Below are 27,191 nucleotides of genomic sequence, written 5' to 3' on the forward strand. Positions count from 1 at the left end.
CAAGGCCAGGCTTCCGTTGCCTTCAGCCTCCTGCATTTGTGGCAGGGATCTCAAGGGAGGATTGGGTCTGCTTAGGAAATTGGGCTTGGCCTCAAGACCAGTCCATTTGGGAACTATGGCAGCCCGGATAGCTGTTCTTCCAAGGCTCTCCCTTGGTGGTGGTGGTGGTGTGCAAGCAATATATTTTCTCCCTTAGGGAAAAACATGTGAGCCATGCTGGAAGTTTAGACTTAACCTCCACCTCCCCAGGTGTGGCTGCTGACCAGCACATACACACAAAATAGGAAATCTTTTTTTTTTTTTTTTTTTTTTTTAAGATGGGGCAGGGGGTAGTTTCTGTTCCACAATCACTGTTGTTTCAATAAAAAGCAACCTGGTTTATCTATAAAACCTGCTTCTCTTTCTGGGGAGTGCAACCTTTGAACGGCAGAGAACTCTGTTGGAAGAGTAAAGGGAGGGAAGGTGGGAGAAGCAAGATGTAGAAAGTGGATGGAAAGAAGAGACATGGAGGTGGAAAGCAGAAGAAAAAGGAGAAGAGAGAAGGAAAGAGGGAGCCAGGGGAAGAGGAGTGACATTCAGGCTATTTTTAGCTGGATGCGAATGCAGATTTCATCAGGCTTGGCTGCGGGAAACTGGCTGTGCGACCGTCACCTTGCCTGTAACTTGCCTGCGAAGCGGCCGTGGTGACTGAATTTTCTGACACTGTCAGAGTTTGGACAACCCTGCCAGCTCCTGGAAGGAGAGCCCCACAACTGTCACAGGCGAAGGAAGCATCAAAAGCACGCGCTGTCGATAGTGACCTGCATTTGCAGAAACTCTGAGGGCTTTCTAATTAACGGAGGAGATCCAAATTAGAGTAAAGCTGTTCGACAAGCCCCCTCTCATGCGCTAAGTGTCACGGTGCAGATAATCATTACATCTAACAAGCTCCTGATTTTTAACAGAAGCTCTGAGGTGAACTCGCTTATAATGGTTCAGTTTCAAGGGAAAAATAAAAGTACCCCCCCACCCCAAAAAGAAGAAAGAGGGAAAGGAATAAAGAACAACCAGAAGAAAAGAAAATGGGGGGTTGGAGACAGGGGGAAAAATGAAAAGAGATTCTCATGCTAGTGCTTTGGGCAAGTGCTCAGACCCCATCCCTGAATTCTTGCCTTTTGTCGTTGGCTGGAACATTCAGATACATCTTCTGTTTTAGATTTTCCTTACTGTAATCTATGTCTGCTAATAGGCCAGCTTGTTCACTTGATGTTTCCCGGAGACAAGCCTCCTCCGTGAGTTATTTCTGACCATTGCAGCATTCCACAGGGTCTGAATTGTTGAAAGCAGCGACGCAAACCGTAACAACTTCCATATTACAAACAAAACGTGATATAGACAACAGTTGATGTAGGGCTCTACCTTGGATGAAAAAACAGACCAGAGGCTCAAAGGGATGTCATCTGTGCCCAGGCACTTGCCTGGAATCCCTTGGGGTCTGTCTGAGCTCAGGTCTCCTGATCCCATCCGGGGTTCTCTGCACAGGGCAGGGGAATTTAAGTCGTGGTTTGGGGTATTGCTTTAAACCAGCTTTCAAAGGGCTGAGTGGAGCCAATCATTTGCCTTCCTTTTGGATGTTGCCCCTGTCCAAAGCGTTTCTCTGCACGGGGCACACATCAGAGGGGGAAAGGGCTGTAAACCTTGAGGGTTGGCTGACATGGTTCAGGAAGTGAGGCATTGAGAGCGGCACTTTTCTCATTCCCGTTCGTTCTCCCCAAACTACCAACGCTATCTTTGCAGTTATTCATGGGAAATAAAATAATATAAATCACACTGCTGATTCTTCTCGAATAGCTCACAAAGTAATAACAGGCTGAAGTGCAGGTTTTCTTGCCGTGCCTTTATCGGTAAATCAAATTCTGAGCATTTATCAGCAAAAGTTAGATTTAAGCATCCTTCCTGTAATGTTTGAAAGAAAGAAGATTTGTTTCGGTGGGGACTCTGCCAATCAGTGATCCTCCAGCTTGACTCTGCTATCAATTATTGCTGCAATTATTTGTCTAGTTGGATATTTAAAATGTCATCAGAAAGAGATGATTACATATTCCAGAAAGCAAGGAACTGTATAATCAGATGAACTGAATCCAGTTAAATGTAGTGTGGTACCAACCTGTCCTTCAAAGTAGAATTCTCGAGCTACCACTGAAGCGGCAGCCTTCTGCCCGGTTTGCAGGAAGCTGATCTTAACCTTGGGATGCAGCGTGCTGCTGGGGTCGGGTGATACTCAAGTATGGGAAACTTTCCAAGTCTGAAAATGGAATTGCTCCTTCAGATACATGAGAAGTGCATTTTGGTTATCTCATTCAACTCATCTGCAAATCTATAAATAAGAAGTCCCTCTATTCTTCTTGCTTCCTGTGGATTTAAATGCCAAATCCTGATTTGTGGTGAAGTTGTCACATGCCCCTTTTCCCACTCTCTCTGCCTGGTGCCCAGGATCTAAGCAGTGGCAGTAGAAATTACAACTGTTTGGAAGCCAAGAAAAAGCTCCATTTCTCACTTTTTTCCAATTCCGGATATTCTCGGCCCTGCTCCATCCATCAGCCTTCTCCCCACACACCTCCTCCACCACACACCCTCCTTCTGTCCGCACCACCAACAGGAAACAAATACAGCTCCAATTTCTTTTTTTTAAATGGAAGAAAAGATACCACAACCTGAACAAGTAAAAAAAAAAAAAAAACCTCCAACCAAACTAAACCCTCTACGTAGAAGGATCTCAAAATTCTAAACGTATAGGAAGCCCCCCACCCCACCCTTAACAGGTCTGTCCCCCTCTCTGGGTGTCAGGTGTGCCCCTGATGGATGAACGGAGTCGTAGGTCTTAGATCTGAACGCCAGGCCCTCAGCCAGGAAACATTAGTCCATCCCCATTCTTTTGACACTGAAATTAGAACCGACTAGAAGCTCTGGAGATATTTTCTGTATCTAGGTGGTTTTCATGAGTTTGAGAACTTTCCCAGTTCACTTCCCAGAGAACATGCTGAGCTCCTGTGATTCCAGAACACCGTGGTGGTCAAAAGCCTCTTCCACCATAACAGAATTGGGTGGAGGGGGGGGAAGGAGGGGAGTCTATTAGAAAATTAACCCCCTCTGTGTGTTGGTAGTGGGGGAAGGCTTTTCAAACACAGGAGCCTTGGGTTGTATGTGCTGGCGCACGTGGGAGAGAGAAGGATGTAGGGGGTGGAGCATCAAAAAATGACTTTTAAAAAACTCACAGCTCATTGAAATGAAAAGAGACATTGTCTCTGCTGCAATCACCCCGTCACCTTTGTCCCTCTTCTCTGTCACCTGCTGTGATCAAGGACCCTGGTCTTGCCTCCCAGGCCCTGAAGCTTGCCGTGACTAAGGTCAGCTGACCACACTGCCCTATTGGGGGTGGGGAGGTAGGGCAGAAATTGCTTTGAGTCTTGAAAGCAGGTTGTGTGCTTGTGGGGGGTGGGTGAGGTGTAGTGTGTGAAGACCTCGGAACAGAGAGAGGTGGGTTCTGAACCATTTGGCTTTTCCTGGGATCCCGGCCTCATTTTTGTTTTCAGGGCTTACGTGTTTCCTCATGTCCTCCAGCATGTCCCAAGCAGAGGCGGAGGCTGAGCGTGGGCCTGGGGCTCTGGCTGGGGAGGGACATGCCAGTTGTTTGGCTGGGAAGCCTCGGCACCCCTGAGTACTTCAAGGTTATGCACTCTCTTCTCTGGGCCTCACAGGCTGAGCCTGGTGCAGCTTTGGGGATGAGGTCTGAGCTGCTGCAGACTTTCTCCTGCTTTAGAGGCAAGGAGACAGATGGGGTCAGCCAGCCCTCCATGCACTTTCCAGGCCTAGCATCCTAGCCTTATTCTTAAGCCCTTTTAGTGAAGCAAAAACTGTGTGTTCTAGGTATGATTATTTGAGCTGAAGGAGTTCACACCGTTCTTTTGCTTGGGGCAGAAAGATGGGGGTATAGGTGGGGGATGAGAATAGGGGAAAGTATGGGAGATTACTTAAAACAAAAATTGAGAGGGAGAGGAAAGGGACACAGACTAGGTAATTGGGACCAAGTCATCAGAAGACCTAAGGAAATTTGACATCCATTGTAACTCTTCTAACAGTAATTACACAGTGTTTGGGAGGTGAATTATTAACCTGATTGTCCATAACGACCATTGAGTAAACATACAGTCGCAGGTTGTCAAAATTGTACAGCGAACCTATGGGCCAGCAGCCACTTTCAAGGGGCTGTAATCATTGCCTGGGTCAAGGCTGACCTGGAGGCTCCTTGGTGAGTGAATCATTGACAGAGAGACCTCAGCGACTCCGGGAAGGGAAGGTTCCCCTGGTCACTGCCAGGTCCTTGGCAGCTCCTTCCAGCCAGGTCATTTAGAATCTCCCTCCAGGAAGACAAGTCCACTGGACAGCACTTGATTTAGGAGTGTTGGGTTGAGGGGCTCTTCTTTGCCTAGAATGATGCCAGGTGATAAGAGGTGGACGGAACACACTGTTGGTTCTCAGAAGACTTGGACTTTGCTTGGGACCAGTGGTAGTGGGTAAATGGTGATCACATGGATCACGTAAGGCTTGGGGACAGAACCATGTAACACACACACACACACACACACACACACATATACACACACACACATACACACACACACATATACACGTATGTATATATGTGTGTGTGTGTATGTGTGTGTATTTATATATCCTTCACCGTCCCTGCCTTTGTATAGCCAGGGGCCTCAGTGACCCCAGCCCCCGGAGCCGTGCTGCCCCCCTCTGGGTGCTGGGGGGGGCGGGCCTTGATCTCAGTGGGGCCTCCTCTGGGGGAAGTCCGCAGTCTGCTCCACACTGGAGGAGCTGCCCTGTCAGCCAAGAGCCGCAGGCCATAAATGCAAAGTATGGTTTAACAAAAGCAGCTTTTGAGTGAGAAAGCTGAGTGGAGTTGTCCCAACCTGTCAACTTCAGATTTCTTTCCTCCTCCCCATAAATCAAAAAACGGTTGGTGGAAGGGAGGGACAGAAGCGTTTCATTTTCAGATTTTGTAAGAAAATAAAATCAAATCAAAAGAACCTGTCCCACGCTGATACCTTACATGCCAGGTTTGAGCCTGAGGCAAATTTTTGTGGCCATGTAATAAGCCTCTTTAAAATGGTGACAGACCCTTGACTCTTTGCCTTGAATTACACTGATAAAAGACATTTTATTGCGTTAGAGCCGGGGCAGGAGTACAGGATGGTTCTTGCCTGGTCGGCCTCTTTGAAAGCGCGTCAGCCGTGCTGTCCACACTCCCCACCGCCTGACAGGGTTGGAGCGTGATGGTGGCGGAGATCTGTGGGCCGGTGACAGAGGGGGGCTTTCTACCCAGCAGCTGAATGTTGAGGCTCTGGGAGCAAAAGGATTTCAGCCTGAGGGGCTTGTTAGGGAGAGGGGAGTGCCTCCATTCCTAGTGGACCTGAAAGACCTTGATATGAATGGCTCTGGGTCGGTCTCACTGCTGGGAATGCGTCGAAATGGAGTATAGCTGGGACCTCGCTTCCCAGGGGATCTCTGAGAGATTCCAAACAGGAAATCATTCTGGGGACTGGGTCCCCTTTTTATGTGGCACCCCCTTGATGCCTCTGGAGAAGGGAAAAGGGATTGTGGCCCCAGTGCCCAGAGAGGCCAGTCTCCACACGCCAAGTTCCCAAGTGGTTCTGTCCAGTGGTTGGAAGGGATGGTGGCTCTTGGTCTGAGGAGCCTGGAGGTGTCTAATAATTTCAGGTGTTGCCTCCATTGAATCCACAGAATTCATAAACCCGAGAACAGCCAGCAGCACCCTCCCCGTGGCCGGAGTGGGGCCTCTCGTTGAATGACTGCAGATTATCCATGTGGGCATCTCTTTTATTTTATTCAGGAAATTCTTTCCAGGTTGGTCAGGGGCATAAATGAAGGCTTCGAAATTGGGTAAAAAGCCAGGAAAAAAACCTCTGAAGCCAAGAAAATAGGCCTCTGGTGAAGAGGCTATGTGTGCCTCTCCTTTGTTCTTGCGGCTGTGTCCACAGGGTTAGGGCCGGGGCCAGAGCTCGGAGGAGGAAGGGGCTGGGGGACTGAGCAGACAGAGGAGCCTGTGGGTGGCAGAGGCCTGTTTCTGAAAGAAGGACTCGGTGCCCCAGAACCCTCCTTGATTCAACCTCACCTCAGGCGAGAGGGCAGCCTAGTTTTGTTCCTGAAGAAATGTCAGAGCCTGACCTGCTAGACCATTTTTTTTTTTTCTTTCAGTTTGTAGAGCTCTGAAGCCTTAAATTAGTTCTCATAATTTCCGAGCAGTTCTGTATTAACCATGGGACGTAATAGGTTTTAATTCTGGACAATAGCCAGTTCTGGTTCTAAGAACCTTTTGGCCAAGTTTGTCGTAGAGCATTAGGCCCTTGGAGCGTGGCTTCCCCACTTCCCCAGGTGCTCACACCCCATTTTATAGTCCCAGGAAGGCGAGGGATTACCTGTAAGCGGCTGTCAGATTCATGCCCATATACTACCTGGAGAACTCCTGAGGTGAGTGGTGATGAGGGGTGAAGCTTGGCCCCCAAGAAGGTGGGCAGGGGTCTGGGTTCCAGCCCTGCCCTCACTACCTGCAGCAGGATGCCCCTGAGATCTTCCATCACCTGGGGAGGTGAGGCTAACCCCTTCCCTCATAGCACCGGATTGCTGTGGAGTCACAATGTGAGAAGGCTTTGAGACGATAAAGCCCTATACAGAGGCCATGGCATACTTTCTTAAGAAGGGCCAGTCTTGGAGTTTCCAATGTGGCTCAGTGGGTTGCGAACCTGACTAGTATCCATGAGGATATGAGTTCCATCCCTGGCCTCACTCAGTGGGTTGAAGATCTGGCATTGCTGTGGCTGTGGTGTAGGCTGGCAGCTATAGCTCCAATGAGACCCCTAGCCTGGGAACTTTCATGTGTTGCAGGTGTGGCCCTAAAAAGCAAAAAAAAAAAAAAAAAAAAAGAAAGAAGAAGAAGAAGGGCCAGGCTTCTGGGCCCTTTTCCTTTGAAGGGTTGTGCATATCAGCATGGATGATAAAACCAGAATACTCTCCAGCTCTCTGGGCTACTTACATCTACTAACCACGTCTCTCTCCTCCAGGAGCATCACTGCCCTCCTCCCCTCCAGTTTCCTCCTCCACAAGGCCCAGGAACACCTGAAAATATCAGGGGTCTTCTCATAAGTACCAAGCTTGGATTTCTTAAGCTTATTCTTGTATTTTCTTGAGACTGATGAAAATGGTGATATGGAGGCATAAATTAACATTTGTCGTGAGTTGGCATAGATAAAAAAGGCCCGGAGTGGCCTCTTCAGAGTAATTTGGGAGTTGTGTGGTCTGCTTGCTTTGATAGAGAAGTCCCTCTCGGGCCCTGGCTGGTTATCAGAATTAAACGTTTGTTGAGCAAATGGTCAGTCTCATTGGGTCTGCTGCAGCCACGATGCCTTCCTCCCTTCAGTTGAAAATGCTCTTTCCACTTTCCTTAAATCAGGGGAACACAAGTGTGGTTTTCAAGGCTTTCCAGGTATGGGGGCTATGATTTTTTTCCATCCTCTTCTTTTCTCTGTGGGGTTGGGAGGCATGAGTGGGTCTGAGAATACATTTGCGTAAGGCTGGACAATTTGGACTAAAGCAATGCGTTCAGGACTTCAGCTTCTTTCATTCCTCACCCCTCTAACTCCAGAGATACTGTGGGTTGAGCCCCACTTTAAGAGAGCCCAGGACACACCAAATCTCATCAATGGAAACTGATAAATTAGAGGGTGATTTTTCACATTACAGAAAGATTGTTAACTTTTCAAAAGGTTTCGCCACAGGGTTCCTTTAAATAGTGAGCTCCCCCACTGAATTTAAAGTGTTTGTTTACAGATCATTAACTACTTGACAGAGAGATTGGGGAGGGGGTGGGGGAAGAAGCACTTAATAGGTAAAAGTGTTAGAAGCCCTGCCAATTTTCGATGAGCCTGGAAGGGTGATGAAACATCCCTGAAATTACGTCCGTTAGCAAATGTGATTCAGTTTACAGAAATTCAGGTTACACATGGCTTTCCAGGAACCCTTCAGGTTGGCTGAGCCAGGGACCAGAGGGCGCTGGGGCCTTGCCTCCCTGGTTTGGGGTGGCGGGGAGAGGACTCTGGCTTTTCTTAGAATCCCATGTGGGCCCTCATGTGCCCGGATGCCAGGCTCTGGCAAGAGGTTGAGCTTTGCCACTGGCCTTCTGGCTCTGGCAGCCGAGACCTTTCCCTTTGACATTTAGCCTGAGTTTGTAGGAAGTTTCTTCCTGGTTCTCTCTGACCTTCAGTCTCTTTGGCTCAGGACCCACCCAGGTTTCCTCCTTGAAGTTGAGACAGGTGAGCTTTGCAAGACTGTGCCCCAGGAGGTTGAAATCCACCCCCAGGCCTACTCTCTCTAAGTCGAAGAAACCAGCCCACACTGGCCTGTGGGCTTCACCTCATCCCTGCAAGGTCCTAAGGGGCCTGGGCCCATCCTGGCCGGCTTCTAGGATGGCCCATAGTTAGTCTCTTAACTGTACCCAAGACTCCTGCCCTTGATCTGGTGTCAAGGAGATTTAGACTAGCCTGGGGGAAAAAAAAGTCATTCATCTAATCTGGTCTTCTCTTTTTAAAGACAGGAAAATTTAGGGCTAGAAGGGGGAAAGGGATTTACTCAAGGTCATGCACAGCTGGTGAATGGCAGAGCTGGGAATGAAGAACTGGAAATTCCTGAGTTTGTTCTCACAGTCTCTCCAGAGGGATGGTCCCTAAAGGAAGAACAGAACTTGGAGAGAGGTTCAGGGGGACCGGGGAAGTGGGTGGATGGGGCAAGGCCTCTTTAAAAGTAGTTTCCAAATTCCCCCCAATAACCTGAAAAGTACCTCACGTAGAGGTGGGCCTTGTACACGCACTTACATCCCCCTCACTCACCACCACGTACAGACAGAATCCCCAGCAAGGACCCAAGAGTGGGAGGAAGGTTACCCCACCCCCTGCACCTCATGGCTTTGAAGAGAAGAAAGAGGGGAAATTTGGAGGGAAGGTCAAGTTGATGATTGAAGAGACGTAGCAGGATAGGAAAATCTCCGTGTTTCTTGCACAGTCATTTGTTGAAAATGTGTCAGCAAGTACAAGCCCTTCTGAAACTGGCAATGATACATCTGAAATAGATTATTTAAGCTGGGGAGGCAGTATTGCAAGGAAGAACATGGCTATCAACACTTGTTTGTCTGACTCAAAGGAATAAAACACAGTGAATTCCGCCTTGGCAGACCACCCACCATTCCCGGGGGGTGGGGGGTGGGGTGAACAGTCAAGGTTGTGGGGGGCAAAACAGGACAGATGAACTGGCATAGTTTTGTCAGCATCCACTCTTGTAAGAAAATGCAATGCTTGAAAATAAGGCATTGGGAAAGCAGGATACTTCACAAAAGTCCTCAGGGTTTATTTAGATGAACAGCTCTGTCTCTTTTCATCGGAATGGGTTGGTACATAATATTTAGATTTAAATATTTAACTACCTGTTGGGCCCCATTTGCTCTGTGGACACTTGCAGCTTTGCTTCTCTCTGGGCATCCATACCTGCTTCTCCTTTTGTCTTGAAAGTCCTGAGTCTTGGCTCTCCAAGTCCAGTTCCTAAGTTACCTCTTCCTTAAAGTCCACTCTCCTCCCTTCCAAATGGCAGTGATTTGTCTCCTTTGAATTTCCATTGCAGTTTATCTGTACCTCTCTGATGACATACTTTCTACTTTGGAGCAGAGCTATTCTTTCCAGGTCTATCTTATCTACGAGATGAAGCCTCCTGTAGGGACGTCTGTGTCTGAATTTTCTTTGTGTTGCCCACAGAGGTAGCCGTGGCTTTGGGCATTATAGGCACCAGGTAAATAGATCCTGAATGAATATGTGAAAGAATGAATGAATGGAATTTATCTTGGGTACACACATTTTTCATAGTGAGCCATACAGTTAAATAAAGGTAAAAAAGAAAAAAAACTGTCCTAGGACAATTTGTCTTTTTATGCAGCTGCCCTTCCAGTCTCCTAGAGAAGTTCCACCATTCTAAGGCAAGAGCTTAAAATGTAATAAAAATTTATCTAATTCACGATCAAGTGAAAATACTTTGGGCCCAGAGCCAAAGAATATTATTGGAGTGAACTTTTTTCAACACCCTAAATTTAACCAGCTGGAATTCTTTTTTTAAGTACCATCCTATTCAACCTTTAGAAATGAAGGATTTGCCTTTTAGTGAGAAATCTGCATTTCAACACAAAGATGGAACACAATGTCTTTGGCTTACTTATTCTTCAGAAAAGCAAGCTCCCTTTTTTTTTTTTTTTTTGAATTATATGCTTTGCTTATGTTAAAGACACAGATTGCAGAAAATTTTGTTTAGGCCTGACAGATTGGTGGCTTGCATTTTTTGCATTTTTATAGATAAAGGGGCATGAAAGATGTCATATCTCCTCCCTACTCAAAGAGTGGATGCCTAGGGTGAGAACTCTTAAAAAGTGAAATTAGTACCATGTTGTTTAGATAATCATGGCTCTGAGATGATGGAATTGGTCAAAAGGGAAAAAAAAAAAGAGTTCTTAAATGAGTGAGAGATTAAAGTCACTGGTGAAGTACCTAAGAGTATAAGGATCATGAACAAGTTTCAGCAAAGAAATTCTGTAGTGTGATGTCTGTAGAATTCTTGCTTTCGTTTGTATAGAGCATCACGATTCAGTAAAATCTTTGCAAAAAGCATAGTGATGGGAAAAAGTTCATGTAAATGCACATTTCTAGAACAAAAGGGAATGCAGTTTTGACAATATCAGAAAATTAATTAAGAAGTCTGTGAGCAGTGAGAAAGCTGGCACATTTTCAATTCACATGGACACAACTCAAGACACTGGCATTGCTAATGTTGGCTCTATAATATAAGTCCCAGAATCTGAGAGACAAGGGCTAGTATCTGTCCTAAACGGAGGGCAGGAGCTAGAAGGATGTGCAGTGGATTTGCCTTCCAGTTAGGTAAACAAGCCTCTATCCTAGACTAGCTGCACTGTTTTTTTTTTTTGTTTGTTTTTATTTTTGTGTGTGTGTGACTTGGATCCAGTAATATGGATAGCACTGGAATTGGTTCATTCAGGAAACTTTACACACTTTTGACATGCAGTCTATAAGTTGGCTACTGGCTGGGGTGGGGGCGGGGAGTGGGGACTTGAGAATGTTGTAGGGATTCTGGAAGGGATTGTAAGGGTCCTTTATTGTGGCCTGTCACCAATCTAGGGATCTCTCCCCATCACAGTGGGTTGACATCCATTCTTTTCTTGAAGACTCCAAGTGAGTGGGAGCTCATGCTTCACAGGGTAACCCTTCCTCTTGGGGATGGCTCTACCTCTTTTGTGCCCCATCTTGCTGGGAAAACTGGCAAGTTATCTAGTAAAGAAAAGAAATACGTAAATGCACATACACATTTTAGTGAACAGCAAACATCTGTACACGTAGGTAGTCCTCTAGAGAGGCCTGAGTTTTTTTGTTTTTTGGGGTTTTTTTTGTCTTTTCTAGGGATGCTCCCGAGGCATATGGAGGTTCCCAGGCTAGGGGTCAAATCAGAGCTGTAGCCACCAGCCTGCGCCAGAGCCGCAGCAATGTGGGATCCGAGCAGCGTCTACGACCTACACCACAGTTCACAGCAACCCCGGATCCTTAACCCCCTGAGTGAGGCCAGGGATCGAACCTGCAACCTCATGGTTCCTAGTCGGATTCGTTAACCACTGAAGCCACGACGGGAACCCCAAGAGTTAACCACTGCGCCATGAAGGGAACTCCTGGCCTGAGTTTTTAATTCTTGATACAAGTTAGCACCCAGAGCGGCCATTCAGTCTTTCGGAAATGATGCTTTGTGCTCAGCTGTTTTGGCGTATTTGTAGATCAGTGGTCTAGTGGACAGTAGACAGACAGTAAAGTGGCCGTATGATACCCGTGTTGATTTGTTTCAGAAACCAATAGCAGGTCAGTAATAAAGGAATCTTTGAGATGTTCTTGAGGAAACCTAAAACTTGATTTCCTGATCTTCACTTCCAAGAACATCCTACCTGGCTTACGGTGCCCTGTGTCAAAAGTTGGTCCCACTGTCTACAGAAATATGAAATGACCAGTACATAACATTCAATCAAAGCCATTCCAAATTTGCTGCAGATTGTTAATGAGACCTAGAAAAATAAGATTCATTATTTGTTACTCAATCACAAAGAAACATTGCAACCTAATAATGCACAAGGCATTTCCTAAGTGGAGATGCTGGGTCTGGAGAGACCTTTATGAATCAGAACAGGTTAAAACTTCAGTCTGTCACCAGAGGAGTTCAGGGTATTTGAAAAGATTGATTCAGAAGAGGGCAACACATTTTGAGAGTCCAGAAAGGGAAATAGGAGTCCAGTCCTTGCTGCATCTGTGCCGAGGGCCACAGCTGCACTCACAAACATTTCCACTTTGATGGAGTCTGTGAGGACACCATCTGCCTGACATCTGCTGGTTTGGATGTTGTACAAAGAGTGTTCCCTCTCTGACAGAGAGCCTGGGCCTGATCCCTGTCCTGGTCAGTGAGGGAGGGTGAAACCTGGATTCCACATGGAGGGATCCTTAGGAATTTCCCAAGCTTGCATTGGTCCTAAAGGCAGTAAGTCCCAGCTAGAAGGGAAGGCAGCCTCCTAGCTGGTGGATCTCTGCCGGGAGGACATCAGAGCTTCTAGTGTCTGTGCCTCCCCTTAACCTGAGATGGCACTTAGGAAACTGGTCTGTGCATATGAATCACCTGGAGGGCTTGCTAAACACAGATTCTTGCCTTCCACGCCCCTCCCCACCAACCCAGTTTTTAATTCTCTAAGTCGAGGGGCCTGAAACTTTGCATTTCCAACAAGCTCCCAGGTGATTCTGATGCTGGGCCTGGGTCTGCACGTTGGGAGTCATTGCCCCAAGATTTCCCCCAGGGAAATCGAGAGCAGAGCTAGACTGCCCACTTCCCTGCCAGCTGCAGGAGCCCACCTCTCCCTGGGGAGAATGAAAATGCGAGTGGGAGGAAAGAGGCCTTCAGTCAGAGGCAGCCTGGGAAGGCAGAGCTGCTGGTTGAGGGTGATGCTTAGAAGCATTAATTGTGAGACTCAACTCTGCCTAAACCGTGATGAAATAATTGAAAGCATCATAGCAAGAAGTTAAACTCTAGGGACGCTATTAACAATTTAGCATTTCCAGTTCCTGTGGGAATGCTGAGTCTGTTTACCAATAAGAACATGTTTGGAGATGTTTTCAGGGGGAGAGGCAGCAGAATCAGCTGGGGTCCCCATTGCCTTTGCTTTGACACTCTTCCTGGAGGAAGGGAAATGCACGTCTGAGTCTCCCTCCCGAAGACAGTGTCAGTAGCTTGTTAGGCTGATAGGAGTGGTTTGTTTCTCTTCCGCTGGCTGATTCTGCAGGGGAAGCAGAGGTAGAGGATGAAAACAGGGGGCGGTGAGCCAAGAGGCGCAGGAAACAGATCAGGTGTTGTTTTCCAATTCTGAAACCAAGTCAGGTCATTTGGACCTTTTGAAAGGTCCACTCAACACTTCCGGGCGGGCCCCTCCCCCAAGAGAGGTTCCTCCTGAGTGGGTCAGGAGAAAGACCCCTCCTCGCTGGTACGTCTTGAGCACTGAAGACCAGGACAGGAGTGGCAGAGGAGAGAGATAGATAGCCCAGGAAAGAGCTCTGCTTGGGGAGTCAGTGGCTAACTGTCAATGTAGTCGTGGGCCAGTCAGTTAATTTCTCAAGGCCTCAGTTTCCTCATCTGTGAAACGAAGACATTAGACTTGATGATCTCTAAGGTGTTTGAATACTCAAAAACCAAAACCGAAATCAAATCATGACTGGATACTCAGATACTCACTCTTCTTCAAGAGCCTTTGCTTTGCACAGTGGTCTAGGGCTGTGGAGAACTGGGCCAGGCTGCTGCCCCCAGAAGCTTAGCTTGCTCCAGGCCAGTGGTTTAGTTGAGGGGTTTGCCAGTGGGAGATGCATGCAAATGGTCAGGCCTGAGCTAGGTTAACTGTTCTCCCGTTTCTTGCTGGAGGCCTACTCCAGGCACCTCAGGGTCTCTTCCTGGAGTAAGTGGCAGGGAATTTGAAATGAGACTCTCCCCGTGGGAGGGGCAGAGTACCTTGGGCTTTGATGCTGAGGTCACAGTACCCAGTTGTGGAGGTCTCCTAAGAAAAGGATTTCAGTCTTGGCGACACACTTCTTAAATAGCTGAGGCGAGAACAAGTGCGAAAATGGATTCTCAGATTTCTCGTTGAAAAGCGCTATGACTAAATCTGTAGTTAATTTTACCCTCTCCTCTCAATTCATAGAATGTAAGCAGTCAAATGTTTTTTAAGTCCAGCCTTGCCACTTTTGCTGGGTCATTTTGTGGTATTTGTTGTGTTTGGGGTCAGGGAGGAGGACATGCCTCTGTAGATGGTCTTGGGCGAGGCGGCCTCCTGGGCAGGCCCAGAACAACAGATTTATGCCTCCGTGTGAGAGCTTCCACGAGCAACGCCATTGTTACCCACCAGGCTCCTCATGAAAGGAAACTTTGTGCCGGCTGCCCTGGCTGTTCTTGGCAGTGTGATCTATAGAAGGGGAACAGGATGTATTTTACACTTGAGACCTGCTATCCTAGAGCATAACAACAGCTCTTCTAAGTGCTCTTAATATTAAGCTAATGGAAAACACACTCTGTTTACTCACCATCAAAGTCTGTTTTTCTTCTCTCCTGCCTCCCCCAGTCATTACAAACTCCAAGCCTCTAGGATACGTGGAGTGTCCGCACTCCATCTATCCTCCACTCTGTCTCCAGGTTGACCTCTGCATGCTTGGTTAGCTCAAGGTGGACTTGGAAAAGCTAGGCACTCACCACATAAACCATATAATCCCCAGGTTGCACAAACCAAATATTTCCTTTTTCACAAAAATCTCAATGTTAGAAATGCTTGATTTACTGCTAGATTTATGTTTATTAGTGGGAGAAGTCATTTTTCCTCACCAGAGTGCAACCCAGTGCTGTAGAATAGAGGAGCAGGGCCACTTTTTCCGGGTGCTGCTATTTTTGGAATGCTGGTTATCTCCTTGTCTTTGAATGATAGGATTCCTTACCCTGAAGATGAAGACTTGGCCAAAGTTACTTTGACCCCAGAAATCTAATCTTTATTGTCCACTGCTTCGTGTTGTAAGAAGCCATGTCTATAGTGGGTACTCCACGAGTAAATTCTAGAGCGTGGTCCAACCTTGAGATGCCCAAAGTTTCCTTGTCATTGAAGGTGCTGTCATAAATACAGCATGGGGGGCAGTGGGACATGGTTCTGGAAGAAATGATTCATAAATCACTCATTTCCTGTGAGCTTATTGTTTCTGCTTGAGCTTGTCTCTAGAGTAAATGTATGCATGTTAAACCAGCCTTGCAGATAAATCCCCCCATTTTGCCAACCTGCCAATCATGTTACCAAGTTTTCCCCTTGCTATTTACACATCTCTTATTATCAGACAATAATCAGACAAGACAAACAAATGAACCAAAGAACCCACCCCATACCTAAAACAAAAATCTTCTCTTTTGTCAAAAAAAGACCAAAATTAAGGAGTTTCTGTAGTGGTGCAGCGGGTTAAGAATCCAACTGCAGTGGCTCGACTTGCTGTGGAGGTGTGGGTTCAATCCCCAGCTTGGTGCAGGGAGTTAAAGGATCCTGCATTGCTGCAGCTGTGGCATAGGTCACAGCTGAGGCTTCGTTTCAGTCCCTGGCCTGGGAACTTCCATATGTTGTGGGAGCAGCCATTTAAAAACAAACAAACAAACAAAAAAACAGACCAAAGTTAAAAGAGTTCTCTGGTGGCTTCGTGAGTGAAGGTCCAGCATTGTCACTGCTGTAGCTGTGGTGTGGGTTCAATCCCTGGTCTGGGAGCTTCCACATGCCTCGGATAGAGCCTAAAAATAAAAACAAAACAGAACTGTGGGAAATAACTCACCACTGTTCTTTTGATGCAGGCCTTGGGCCTGTGAACTATCTGCAAGGCTGTTGTAATGATGTTAATCTATTTTAATGGAATTGAAATGTGATATCCTGTGGTTTATGATGCTCATTGTTTATAGCTTTAGTGCTTGATTGTGGGTTTCTTTCACAGATAAACTTCTGCACTGGAGGGGCCTCTCCTCCCCTCGTTCTGCACATGGAGCTCTAATCCCCACGCCCGGGATGAGTGCAGAATATGCCCCGCAGGGTATTTGTAAGTTGAGCATTATTTCTTCTACAAATGTCCATGTGTGTAGAGAAGAGAGTTTCTAGAAATTACCCTTACTTTTTAAGTATGGAAAGGAGTTGCTTCCAAAATACATTGGCACCTGCCTATGTATTGTTCCATTACTCACTTGTCACCTGCTTCCCCAGTCCACTCAGCCCCCAGTGGCTCCCCCCGCCTTTTTCTTTCTCTCCTGACTGAAGGTGTGGGGCTCATAGCTGCTCATCCCTGTGGGTCTCCTCCCAGGGTCTTGTGTGGCTCCACAGTAGCTGCTGACTGCATACCTCTGTGTGTTCAGGGCCCATTTTATTGCTGGACATTCATTCCCATGGCCTCTTTTAGGACTCTGAATTGATCCCATGGCATACATCTTCTGCAGAGGCCAGAACCAAAAGGAGTCCATTTTAGAGCTACTCTAGAGTTATCCTCATGCATGTTATATATGCATTTGTATGTGTATTTAAACATGGTATATTTTTATATATGCATGGTATATTATATATGTACATACATATATAATTTCTACTTGTTTTTCTCCTAGATTTAGAGAAAAATGCACAGCATTGTTGCTAAAATTCAGTGATACCACCCCCACCACCACTGCCACCTTCCAGTTACTTGTTCAAGCCAACTTTTATAGTGGGGATCTTGTTATGAAATTTAGATTTGTATGTTTATAAAAATGTTTTTGAAAGATGTTGTTTTATAAGGTAATACAGCTTGCTTTTCTCTGTAGGAATAAATGGTATGAGTCATGCATAGCTAAAAAATCAGATGGGGTGGAGGGTGGGGGTGGGGGCGGGGGGTTGATTCCACCCCAAACACAAAAAAGCGGGTTCAAGAGGAAAAGAAGTGTGACATCTTATTTGCATTTAAGGAAAATAGTTTCATTTTGAAATTAAAAAAAAAAAAAAAAACCTGTTGTGGAAAGAAAAAAAAAGGGAACCTGTCATGGAAAGGGAATAACAAAAAGAGCAGGATGTTGGAGCTGGGGCCTTAAAAGGGACTGGGAGGTACACTCGACCCAGTCTCATGAATGTATCTGCAGGGCAGAGCCTGCACCCTGAGACCAAATTCAAAGCTAGTTGTTTATTTTGATTAACTCCTAGGTAATCCTAGGTAACAATGAGTTATTGTGCGAATTACACAAGCCCTCGGGTCCTGAGGGCTGGGCGGTGCAAGGGTTAAAAGCACATCCTCTTCCCCTAACCTGCCCCCCCAGTGACCGAGCTGGGCTGCAGCCTGGCTTAGGTCACCTATTGCATACAGTTTAGGGGATTGGACTCATGATTTCGAGTCCCTACATGCTGACTGGGTGGGGAGAGCTCTCCTTGTTCGCTGGGGGTGCCTGGGGCCCATGCTTGGCTGTGGGAACAGAGCCACCCTTGGAGGGAAGGGAGGGGGAGCTGGGTGGCCAAAGGCTGCTGCCTGGGAAACAGTTTAGTTCAGCTCTCCAGCTTGATCCTCCTGAACGCAGGGAGTTTGATCTGAGAGAGTGGGGAACTAGGAACCTGATAAGGAGCCCCCCTCCCCACCCACCGTGCTTCCGGCACTAGGAGGGAGCCTAGTTTGCTGGTACCCAGGCTGGCAGGACCAGTTTAGGAGTGACCAGAACAAGGTATGTGGAAACGGGTTGTAGGGTTCCAGAAAGTTCTTGAGCAAAGCTGACCCGCACCCCACGCAGCTCCCTTAACAAGCTGCCCCTGGCTTTCAGGGCATATAGCACTTACCTCATAGCTTCCCTTGCTGGTGGCCTTAAAATACCCTCCTTCTCCCCCCCCCCGACCCCCAACCTTCCTCTAGCCAGGGCCTCCTCTTGGCCTGGGAAGGCCTGGATTTTCTGGATGCCAGTTTTTCCCCTGAAAGCCCTTGTGAACGTGTGAGGTGTGGTTAGTCATCTTGCTAGGTAACTAATCAAGCCAGGTAGTAATGAAAACTCACAAACGTATTGGACTTGATAGTTTACAGAGAGCTTTTGTATACGTTTGTCATTTGAGCCTCATGATTCTTTGAGGCACTGTTTTTATGCTCATTTACAGATGGGAAACTTAAGTCTCAGAAAAATTAAATGACTGTCCCAGAGCCACCAGCTAGTAAACAGGAGCCAGGGGTCACTCATGAGACCTTGCTCTTCTAAATCCTGAGGCTTAGGCCACATGACTCTTGAGCATTGGTGACATACTAGAAATGGGGTCATTCCTTCCCATACAATAAAATGAAATCAAGTAAAAGCTATAGGTGAGCTGATCACTAGATTTAACTGTTTCCATGCCTGGAGTTCTATACTTGGGGCCAGGTCTCCGTTTATTGCTCTAAATCAAAACAATCCCCGTGAATGCCCAATGAGGCTCTCAAATTGAGAAGTTGATTTTCATCAGAGTAAATGAAGAATATTACTATATTTTACACATCAATAAATCAATGTAGCTCTAATTTTGCCACGCAGGAAATCAATTCTGGTCTTTCTAAACCATCAAAGATGTTATGAACAAAGTAATTTCACAAATTATGGCAAGTAACACGTTTATTGATGACTGCAGTTTAGGAATTTAGAATCTGCGAGCACTGTAATGTAATATGGTGCACTGGCATGAGCTGAGTGAAATACAGATTATATGGTGAAACTGTAATGCATCATTTGCTATTAGTGGACTGGTAATAATTACCAGTTTCAAAGCAGCTCTTTCCATGTAATCTTTAGTCTCAATCGTAACAGCCCTTTTCATTGACATTGTGATTACACTGGCTGCCCTCATGATCTAGAATATCTAGTTGATGGGAATACTAAAATGTGGTAGTGAAAACTGTATGTTGTATGCTCATTATAAGATAAAATGCCATTTTCTCTGACCTGATGTATGAGAGAGAGGGGAGGGTAATAGCACAGTGTTAACATATTATAGCATGATCCCATAACTGGCTCTGCAAACAAAATTTTAGGAAGTTCAGGGCAGCAAAATGAAATGGACTTTTCTCATTTAAGCCTTTTTGAAAGGATACAGGTGAGATCCTTGATGTAGTGCTGTGCATTTCAGCATTTGTCAACGGTCACATTCCAGACGTATGCAAAATGAACATCGCTAATTATGGGTCCAGTCCTGGGATGCAATAGAATCTTATAAGGTAAAATATGATTTAGAGGCATTTGTAGTGATGAAAGTGTTAAGGACTTGCTTCAGCTGACAAATCTCCTTTTTACTTACCCGATTCAGATTGTCAGGCTAAATGTATGATAATAACACAGAGTCCTGGAGAGGCAAAGGAGAAAGCCACAGAGGGTCATGGTAGTTGGAACCAGATAGTTTTTTCCTCCCCATTTAGGACCCAAGTCATTGTTCACCACCAACAAAAAATTTATGAAAATACTCTCAACGATGCTTTTTATTTCCCTTTGAAGAGAAGAGGCAAACAAAAATAGGCAGATAATGTGATACTAATGTCAGCATTTTCTTTCAAAATCTTTCTGCCTCCCCCCCCCTCCACATTAGGCAAATGTTTGAAACCTAATTTTGGTATCTTATCATCTCATCTTGTTAAAAGAGATTTACCCAGGAGTGGGGTATATTGAGTGAGATTATAAATGCATTGTAAAGTAAATTACAAGGTCAGGGCGAGGAGTCCATTATTCAGACAAGTGCTTAAGTGAGGCTAGCTTGTTTTGGAACACGAGTATTTGGGGCTCCTGAGAAGAGGCTGCCAGCTTTTCTTTCTGACTTGCTAAAAGGAGGGATCATCACTGATGAGTTCCTAGTTCCCACTCTTTAACTCCACGGTGAATTTTTTTTTTCCTTTTCAAAAGTTTCAGACAAATACTATCTGTAGCCTTAAGGAACTCCTCTTTTAAAAGGCAGGGGCGGGGAGGGGGCTAATGTGTAGTTCCCATTGGTGTTTTATCCAGTGTCTTTTTTGGAATTCCTGGGACGTTTTCCATTTTTCTCATCCTAGTCCTTTGGCCACCAGCGTCTGTGCCCCCTTTTAATACTGAGTTGTCTAGTAAACTGTTAGTTACTCCCCTGGTGTCTATGTGTTTTTAATTTAGCTATCTCCAGAAAGGAATGATTGGGAAGTCAAGCTGGCCCCTCTTTGCCACAGCGGCATTTCCCACTCTCGGGTTCTTTTCAGCGAGAGAGAAATAATGTGACTTAAGCAGGGCCCCTCTCCAGACGGCTTGGCTACTGGCCAATGAGTTGACTAGCTGAACTGTATCTTTCTGTTTCTTTCTCAACTGGAGCTGAGGCTCAGCCGAGGGCGCAGGATGTTGTATAATTTGGTTCACGTTGTTAGCCTCTCAAAATAATGAGGAGGAGGCTAGTGTAGCATTTCTCAGCCTGCTGCCCGTCATGTGCTGGCTGCGTTAACTGTTCTTAAACTAGGATGCCGTGTCTGCTTAAGTTGGCACTGGACGCTCCACCTAACTTGTTGGACTGGGAGGACGACAACTAAAGATTTGATACGGCCTGTAGGTTAAATACAAATTAAATTTCTCTTTTGAAATTTTTTTGCAGCACCCCTTGAGATAAAAATGGGAGTCCTTGTGGGGTGTTGCAGAACCAAAGTCAGGACCCTTTGACCCTCACATAGGCTGGAATGTGAGAATGTTGCTGGTCTCTCTTCCATGTGATCATTTCATGAGTACCTTCTCATTTTTTAACAATATCAACAATTAGTGCGTTTCAGGCTAAGATTAAAAGCATCTCTGGGGCCACAGAGAATTGTAATGAGTCGACCTTCTCTTTTCTGATATCTCCATGAAATGATTGCCTATTTAGAAAGTTCACCTGCCACCCAGGGGGATTTAGGAAGCAGGAAAGTTTCCCTTAGGCCACCTTGTCCAAGTCCCTCATGTAACAGATGAGGAAACAGAGGCATAGAAATGAAATGTGGCCTGTCCCAAATCACAGCTGGTGAAAGACTGGAAAGTTCAGGTGTTTGCTTAACATCCTTAGAATCTTGGGATCCTCAGCCTCAAGCTTGAAATGGTCTAGGTTTTTCTGCTTTAAAGATGAGATTTAAAATTCTTAGAACTGAGTCAAATGGCAGGAAGACTGATTTGACAAACATTTCCTGGGCATCAACCACCAGATGTGCCAGCCCCATCTAAGCGCAGGGCATAAGATCAGTGAGCACTTAGGTCTTGGGGTTGAGGGCTGGGGACAGGGAAGGCTGGAGGTGGAACATAAATAAGCAATTGCTGATGCCCTCCTCAGTGATTAAACATTGATGTTGGTGTTGTATTATTTTGCAGGTAAAGATGAGCCCAGCAGCTACACATGTACAACTTGCAAACAGCCATTCACCAGTGCATGGTTTCTCTTGCAACACGCACAGAACACTCATGGATTAAGAATCTACTTAGAAAGCGAACACGGAAGTCCCCTGACCCCGCGGGTTGGTATCCCTTCAGGACTAGGTGCAGAATGTCCTTCCCAGCCACCTCTCCATGGGATTCATATTGCAGACAATAACCCCTTTAACCTGCTAAGAATACCAGGATCAGTATCGAGAGAGGCTTCCGGCCTGGCAGAAGGGCGCTTTCCACCCACTCCCCCCCTGTTTAGTCCACCACCGAGACATCACTTGGACCCCCACCGCATAGAGCGCCTGGGGGCAGAAGAGATGGCCCTGGCCACCCATCACCCGAGTGCCTTTGACAGGGTGCTGCGGTTGAATCCAATGGCTATGGAGCCTCCTGCCATGGATTTCTCTAGGAGACTTAGAGAGCTGGCAGGGAACACGTCTAGCCCACCGCTGTCCCCAGGCCGGCCCAGCCCTATGCAAAGGTTACTGCAACCATTCCAGCCAGGTAGCAAGCCGCCCTTCCTGGCGACGCCCCCCCTCCCTCCTCTGCAATCCGCCCCTCCTCCCTCCCAGCCCCCGGTCAAGTCCAAGTCATGCGAGTTCTGCGGCAAGACGTTCAAATTTCAGAGCAACCTGGTGGTGCACCGGCGCAGCCACACGGGCGAGAAGCCCTACAAGTGCAACCTCTGCGACCATGCGTGCACGCAGGCCAGCAAGCTGAAGCGCCACATGAAGACGCATATGCACAAGTCGTCCCCGATGACGGTCAAGTCTGACGACGGCCTCTCCACCGCCAGCTCCCCGGAACCCGGCACCAGCGACTTGGTGGGCAGCGCCAGCAGCGCGCTCAAGTCCGTGGTGGCCAAGTTCAAGAGCGAGAATGACCCCAACCTGATCCCGGAGAACGGGGACGAGGAGGAAGAGGAAGACGACGAGGAAGAAGAAGAAGAGGAGGAAGAGGAGGAGGAGGAGCTGACAGAGAGCGAGAGGGTGGACTACGGCTTCGGGCTGAGCCTGGAGGCGGCGCGCCACCACGAGAACAGCTCGCGGGGCGCGGTGGTGGGCGTGGGCGACGAGGGCCGCGCCCTGCCAGACGTCATGCAGGGCATGGTGCTCAGCTCCATGCAGCACTTCAGCGAGGCCTTCCACCAGGTCCTGGGCGAGAAACATAAGCGCGGCCACCTGGCCGAGGCCGAGGGCCACAGGGACACTTGCGACGAAGACTCGGTGGCCGGCGAGTCGGACCGCATAGACGATGGCACTGTTAACGGCCGCGGCTGCTCCCCAGGCGAGTCGGCCTCGGGGGGCCTGTCCAAAAAGCTGCTGCTGGGCAGCCCCAGCTCGCTGAGCCCCTTCTCCAAGCGCATCAAGCTCGAGAAGGAGTTCGATTTACCCCCGGCCGCGATGCCCAACACGGAGAACGTGTACTCTCAGTGGCTCGCCGGCTACGCGGCCTCCAGGCAGCTCAAAGATCCCTTCCTTAGCTTCGGAGACTCCAGACAATCGCCTTTCGCCTCCTCGTCGGAGCACTCCTCGGAGAATGGGAGCTTGCGCTTCTCCACGCCGCCCGGGGAGCTGGACGGAGGGATCTCGGGGCGCAGCGGCACGGGAAGTGGAGGGAGCACGCCCCATATTAGTGGTCCGGGCCCGGGCAGGCCCAGCTCAAAAGAGGGCAGACGCAGCGACACTTGTGAGTACTGTGGGAAAGTCTTCAAGAACTGTAGCAATCTCACTGTCCACAGGAGAAGCCACACGGGCGAAAGGCCTTATAAATGCGAGCTGTGCAACTATGCCTGTGCCCAGAGTAGCAAGCTCACCAGGCACATGAAAACGCATGGCCAGGTGGGGAAGGACGTTTACAAATGTGAAATTTGTAAGATGCCTTTTAGCGTGTACAGTACCCTGGAGAAACACATGAAAAAATGGCACAGTGATCGAGTGTTGAATAATGATATAAAAACTGAATAGAGGTATATTAATACCCTCCCTCACCCCCACCTGACACCTCTTTTTTTCCACCACCCGCCCCTTTCCCTAGCGCCCTCCAGCCCCACACCCTGTAGGATTTTTTTCTAGTCCCATGTGATTTAAACAAACAACAAACAAACAAACAAATAACGAAGCTAAGAATATGAGAGTGCTTGTCACCAGCACACCTGTTTTGTTTTTTTTGGTTTTTTTTTTTTTTTTTCTTTTTTCTTTTTTCTTTTTTTCCTTTATGTTCTCACCGTTTGAATGCATGATCTGTATGGGGCAATACTATTGCATTTTACGCAAACTTTGAGCCTTTCTCTTGTGCAATAATTTACATGTTGTGTATGTTTTTTTTTTTTTTTTTTTTTTTTTAAATTTAGACAGCATGTATGGTATGTTATGGCTATTTTAAATTGTCCCCGATTCGTTGCTGAGAAAACATGTTGCTGTTTCCAGTTCCGTTCTGAGAGAAAAAGAGAGAGAGAGAGAAAAAGACCATGCTGCATACATTCTGTAATACATATCATGTACAGTTTTCTTTATAACGTGAGGAGGAAAAACAGTCTTTGTATTAACCCTCTATAGACAGAATAGATGGCACTGAAAGAAAAATCTCTCCAAGCTAAATGTCTGTCTCTAAAGGGTTAAATGTATCAATTGGAGAGGAAGAAAAGGCCTTGAATTGACAAATTAACAGAAGAACAAAACAAGTTTATTCTATCATTTGGTTTTAAAATATGAGTGCCTTGGATCTATTTAAAACCACGTTGATGGTTCTTTCTACTTGTTGTAAACTTGTAGCTTAATTCAGCATTGGGTGAGGTAATAAACCTTAGGACCTAGCGTATAATTCTATATTGTTTTTCTCACAACAATGGCTACCTAAAAATATGACCCATTATGTCCTAGTTAATCATCATTTTTCCTCTCGTTTAATCCTGTAAGCAAAACTGATTATACCAGTATAAAAGCTATTTTGCTCCTGGTGAGAGCTTAAAAGAAATGGGCTGTTTTGCCCAAAGTTTTATTTTTTTTAAATGATGATTAAATTGAATGTGGAACGTGCAAAAGCCCTGGAACACGATTAAATACATTAGTAAGGGATTATTTTATGAAGATAACTTGTTTTAAATAATGTCTTTTGAGAAAGATTCTGGCACCAGAAAAAATAGATCCAGATCGACTTGGTTGTCAAATGGACAATCAAATGATAAACTCTAAGACCTCGTCTAGCATATTAAAAAGAAGAGACTGACTATAAGGTTTGACAGAGGGTAACAGAGGGAAAAAATAGGCGATTTATTAGCACAATGTGGTACTTATTTGCCATTTTAAACTAGAACAGGTGTATAAGCTAATAATGATACAATGATGATTAACTATGAATTCTTAAGACTTGCATTTAAATGTGACATTCTTAAAAAAGAAGAGAAAGAATTTTAAGAGTAGTAGGATATATGTCTGTGCTCCCTAAAAGTTGTACTTCATTTCTTTTCCATACACTGTGTGCTATTTGTGTTAACATGGAAGAGGATTCATTGTTTTTATTTTATTTTTTTAATTTTTTCTTTTTTATTAAGCTAGCATCTGCCCCAGTTGGTGTTCAAATAGCACTTGACTCTGCCTGTAATATCTGTATCTTTTCTCTAATCAGAGATACAGAGGTTGAGTATAAAATAAACCTGCTCAGATAGGACAATTAAGTGCACTGTACAATTTTCCCAGTTTACAGGTCTATACTTAAGGGAAAAGTTGCAAGAATGCTGAAAAAAATAATTTGAACACAATCTCATTGATGAGCATTTAAAAAAAAAAAAAAACTTAAAAAAAAAAAAACTTTGCCAGCCATTTACTTGACTAATGAGCTTACTTACTCGGACTCAACATTGCAAGCGCTGTGAATGGAAAACAGAAATACACTTAACATAGAAATGAATGATTGCTTTCGCTTCTACAGTGCAAGGATTTTTTTGTACAAAACTTTTTTAAATATAAATGTTAAGAAAAAAATTTTTTAAAAAAACACTTCATTATGTTTAGGGGGGAACTGCATTTTAGGGTTCCATTGTCTTGGTGGTGTTACAAGACTTGTTATCCATTTAAAAATGGTAGTGGAAATTCTATGCCTTGGATACACACCGCTCTTCAGGTTGTACAAAAAACATACATTGGGGAAAGGTTTAAGATTATATAGTACTTAAATATAGGAAAATGCACACTCATGTTGATTCCTATGCTAAAACACATTTATGGTCTTTTTTCTGTATTTCTAGAATGGTATTTGAATTAAATGTTCATCTAGTGTTAGGCACTATAGTATTTATATTGAAGCTTGTATTTTTAACTGTTGCTTGTTCTCTTAAAAGGTATCAATGTACCTTTTTTGGTAGTGGAAAAAAAAAAGACAGGCTGCCACAGTATATTTTTTTAATTTGGCAGGATAATATAGTGCAAATTATTTGTATGCTTCAAAAAAAAAAAAAAAGAGAGAGAAACAAAAAAGTGTGACATTGTACAGATGAGAAGCCATATAATGGCAGTTTGGGGGAGCCTGCTAGAATGTCACACGGATGGCTGTCTTAGGGGTTGTACATATCCTTTTTTGTTCCTTTTTCCTGCTGCCATACTGTATGCAGTACTGCAAGCTAATAACGTTGGTTTGTTATGTAGTGTGCTTTTTGTCCCTTTCCTTCTATCACCCTACATTCCAGCATCTTACCTTCATATGCAGTAAAAGAAAGAAAGAAAAAAAAAAAGGAAAAAAAAAAAAAACCAATGTTTTGCAGTTTTTTTCATTGCCAAAAACTAAATGGTGCTTTATATTTAGATTGGAAAGAATTTCATATGCAAAGCATATTAAAGAGAAAGCCCGCTTTAGTCAATACTTTTTTGTAAATGGCAATGCAGAATATTTTGTTATTGGCCTTTTCTATTCCTGTAATGAAAGCTGTTGTCGTAACTTGAAATTTTATCTTTTACTATGGGAGTCACTATTTATTATTGCTTATGTGCCCTGTTCAAAACAGAGGCACTTAATTTGATCTTTTATTTTTCTTTGTTTTTATTTTTTTTTATTTGGATGACCAAAGGTCATTACAACCTGGCTTTTTATTGTATTTGTTTCTGGTCTTTGTTAAGTTCTATTGGAAAAACCACTGTCTGTGTTTTTTTTGGCAGTTGTCTGCATTAACCTGTTCATACACCCATTTTGTCCCTTTATTGAAAAAAATAAAAAAAAATTAAAGTACACAATGTAAGCTTCTTGTGTCCTCATTTGACACACTCTGTAAATTACTCTCAAGAAAAGTAACAGGTTTTAAGAGAAGGCCAGTCAGTCTTTTTCAGGATTATTTCTATGGGCATTTTGATGCGTGTATTATACCCTAAAGGAACATGAAGTACTTACTATATTAAAATAGACATACCTCAAACCATGGAAATAGTTTTTAGACTTTATAGTTCTAGAATAATTTTCAAGAAATGGAAAGTGTTTTCATTCTGATGTTAAAACTTTCCCGCCATCTCTTAGCAGTAATCCATTCAGATATAAATGAAAAATTTACTGGTAATAGCATCTTAAACTTTTATTCCCTCTGGATTTTTTTGCTGTTCTTG

At 45.3% G+C, this 27,191-nt stretch overlaps 1 protein-coding gene across 8 annotated transcripts in view; it reads left to right on the plus strand.

The window, feature by feature from the left end:
• The window catches only part of BCL11A (BCL11 transcription factor A), a 98,268-nt gene that overhangs the window by 66,393 nt on the left and 4,684 nt on the right, over positions 1 to 27,191 (plus strand). For 2 of the 8 annotated variants that reach the window (XM_085015698.1, XM_021085695.2), the window contains exons 3-4: positions 16,191 to 16,292; positions 21,550 to 23,444. In XM_085015698.1, coding sequence (XP_084871824.1) covers positions 16,191 to 16,292; positions 21,550 to 23,444 — 1,997 coding nt within the window. Of the gene's footprint in view, positions 1 to 16,190; positions 16,293 to 21,549; positions 26,829 to 27,191 lie in introns of those variants that run through there. The other 6 variants (XM_085015699.1, XM_085015700.1, XM_021085693.2 and 3 more) reach the window with 5 other exon arrangements.

This window comes from Sus scrofa, chromosome 3 (genome assembly GCF_054392235.1).
Source record: "Sus scrofa isolate SSC_HxYL_T2T_F1_AM1 chromosome 3, Sscrofa_HxYL_maternal_Yorkshire_Landrace_v2.0, whole genome shotgun sequence".
NCBI lineage: Eukaryota > Metazoa > Chordata > Mammalia > Artiodactyla > Suidae > Sus > Sus scrofa.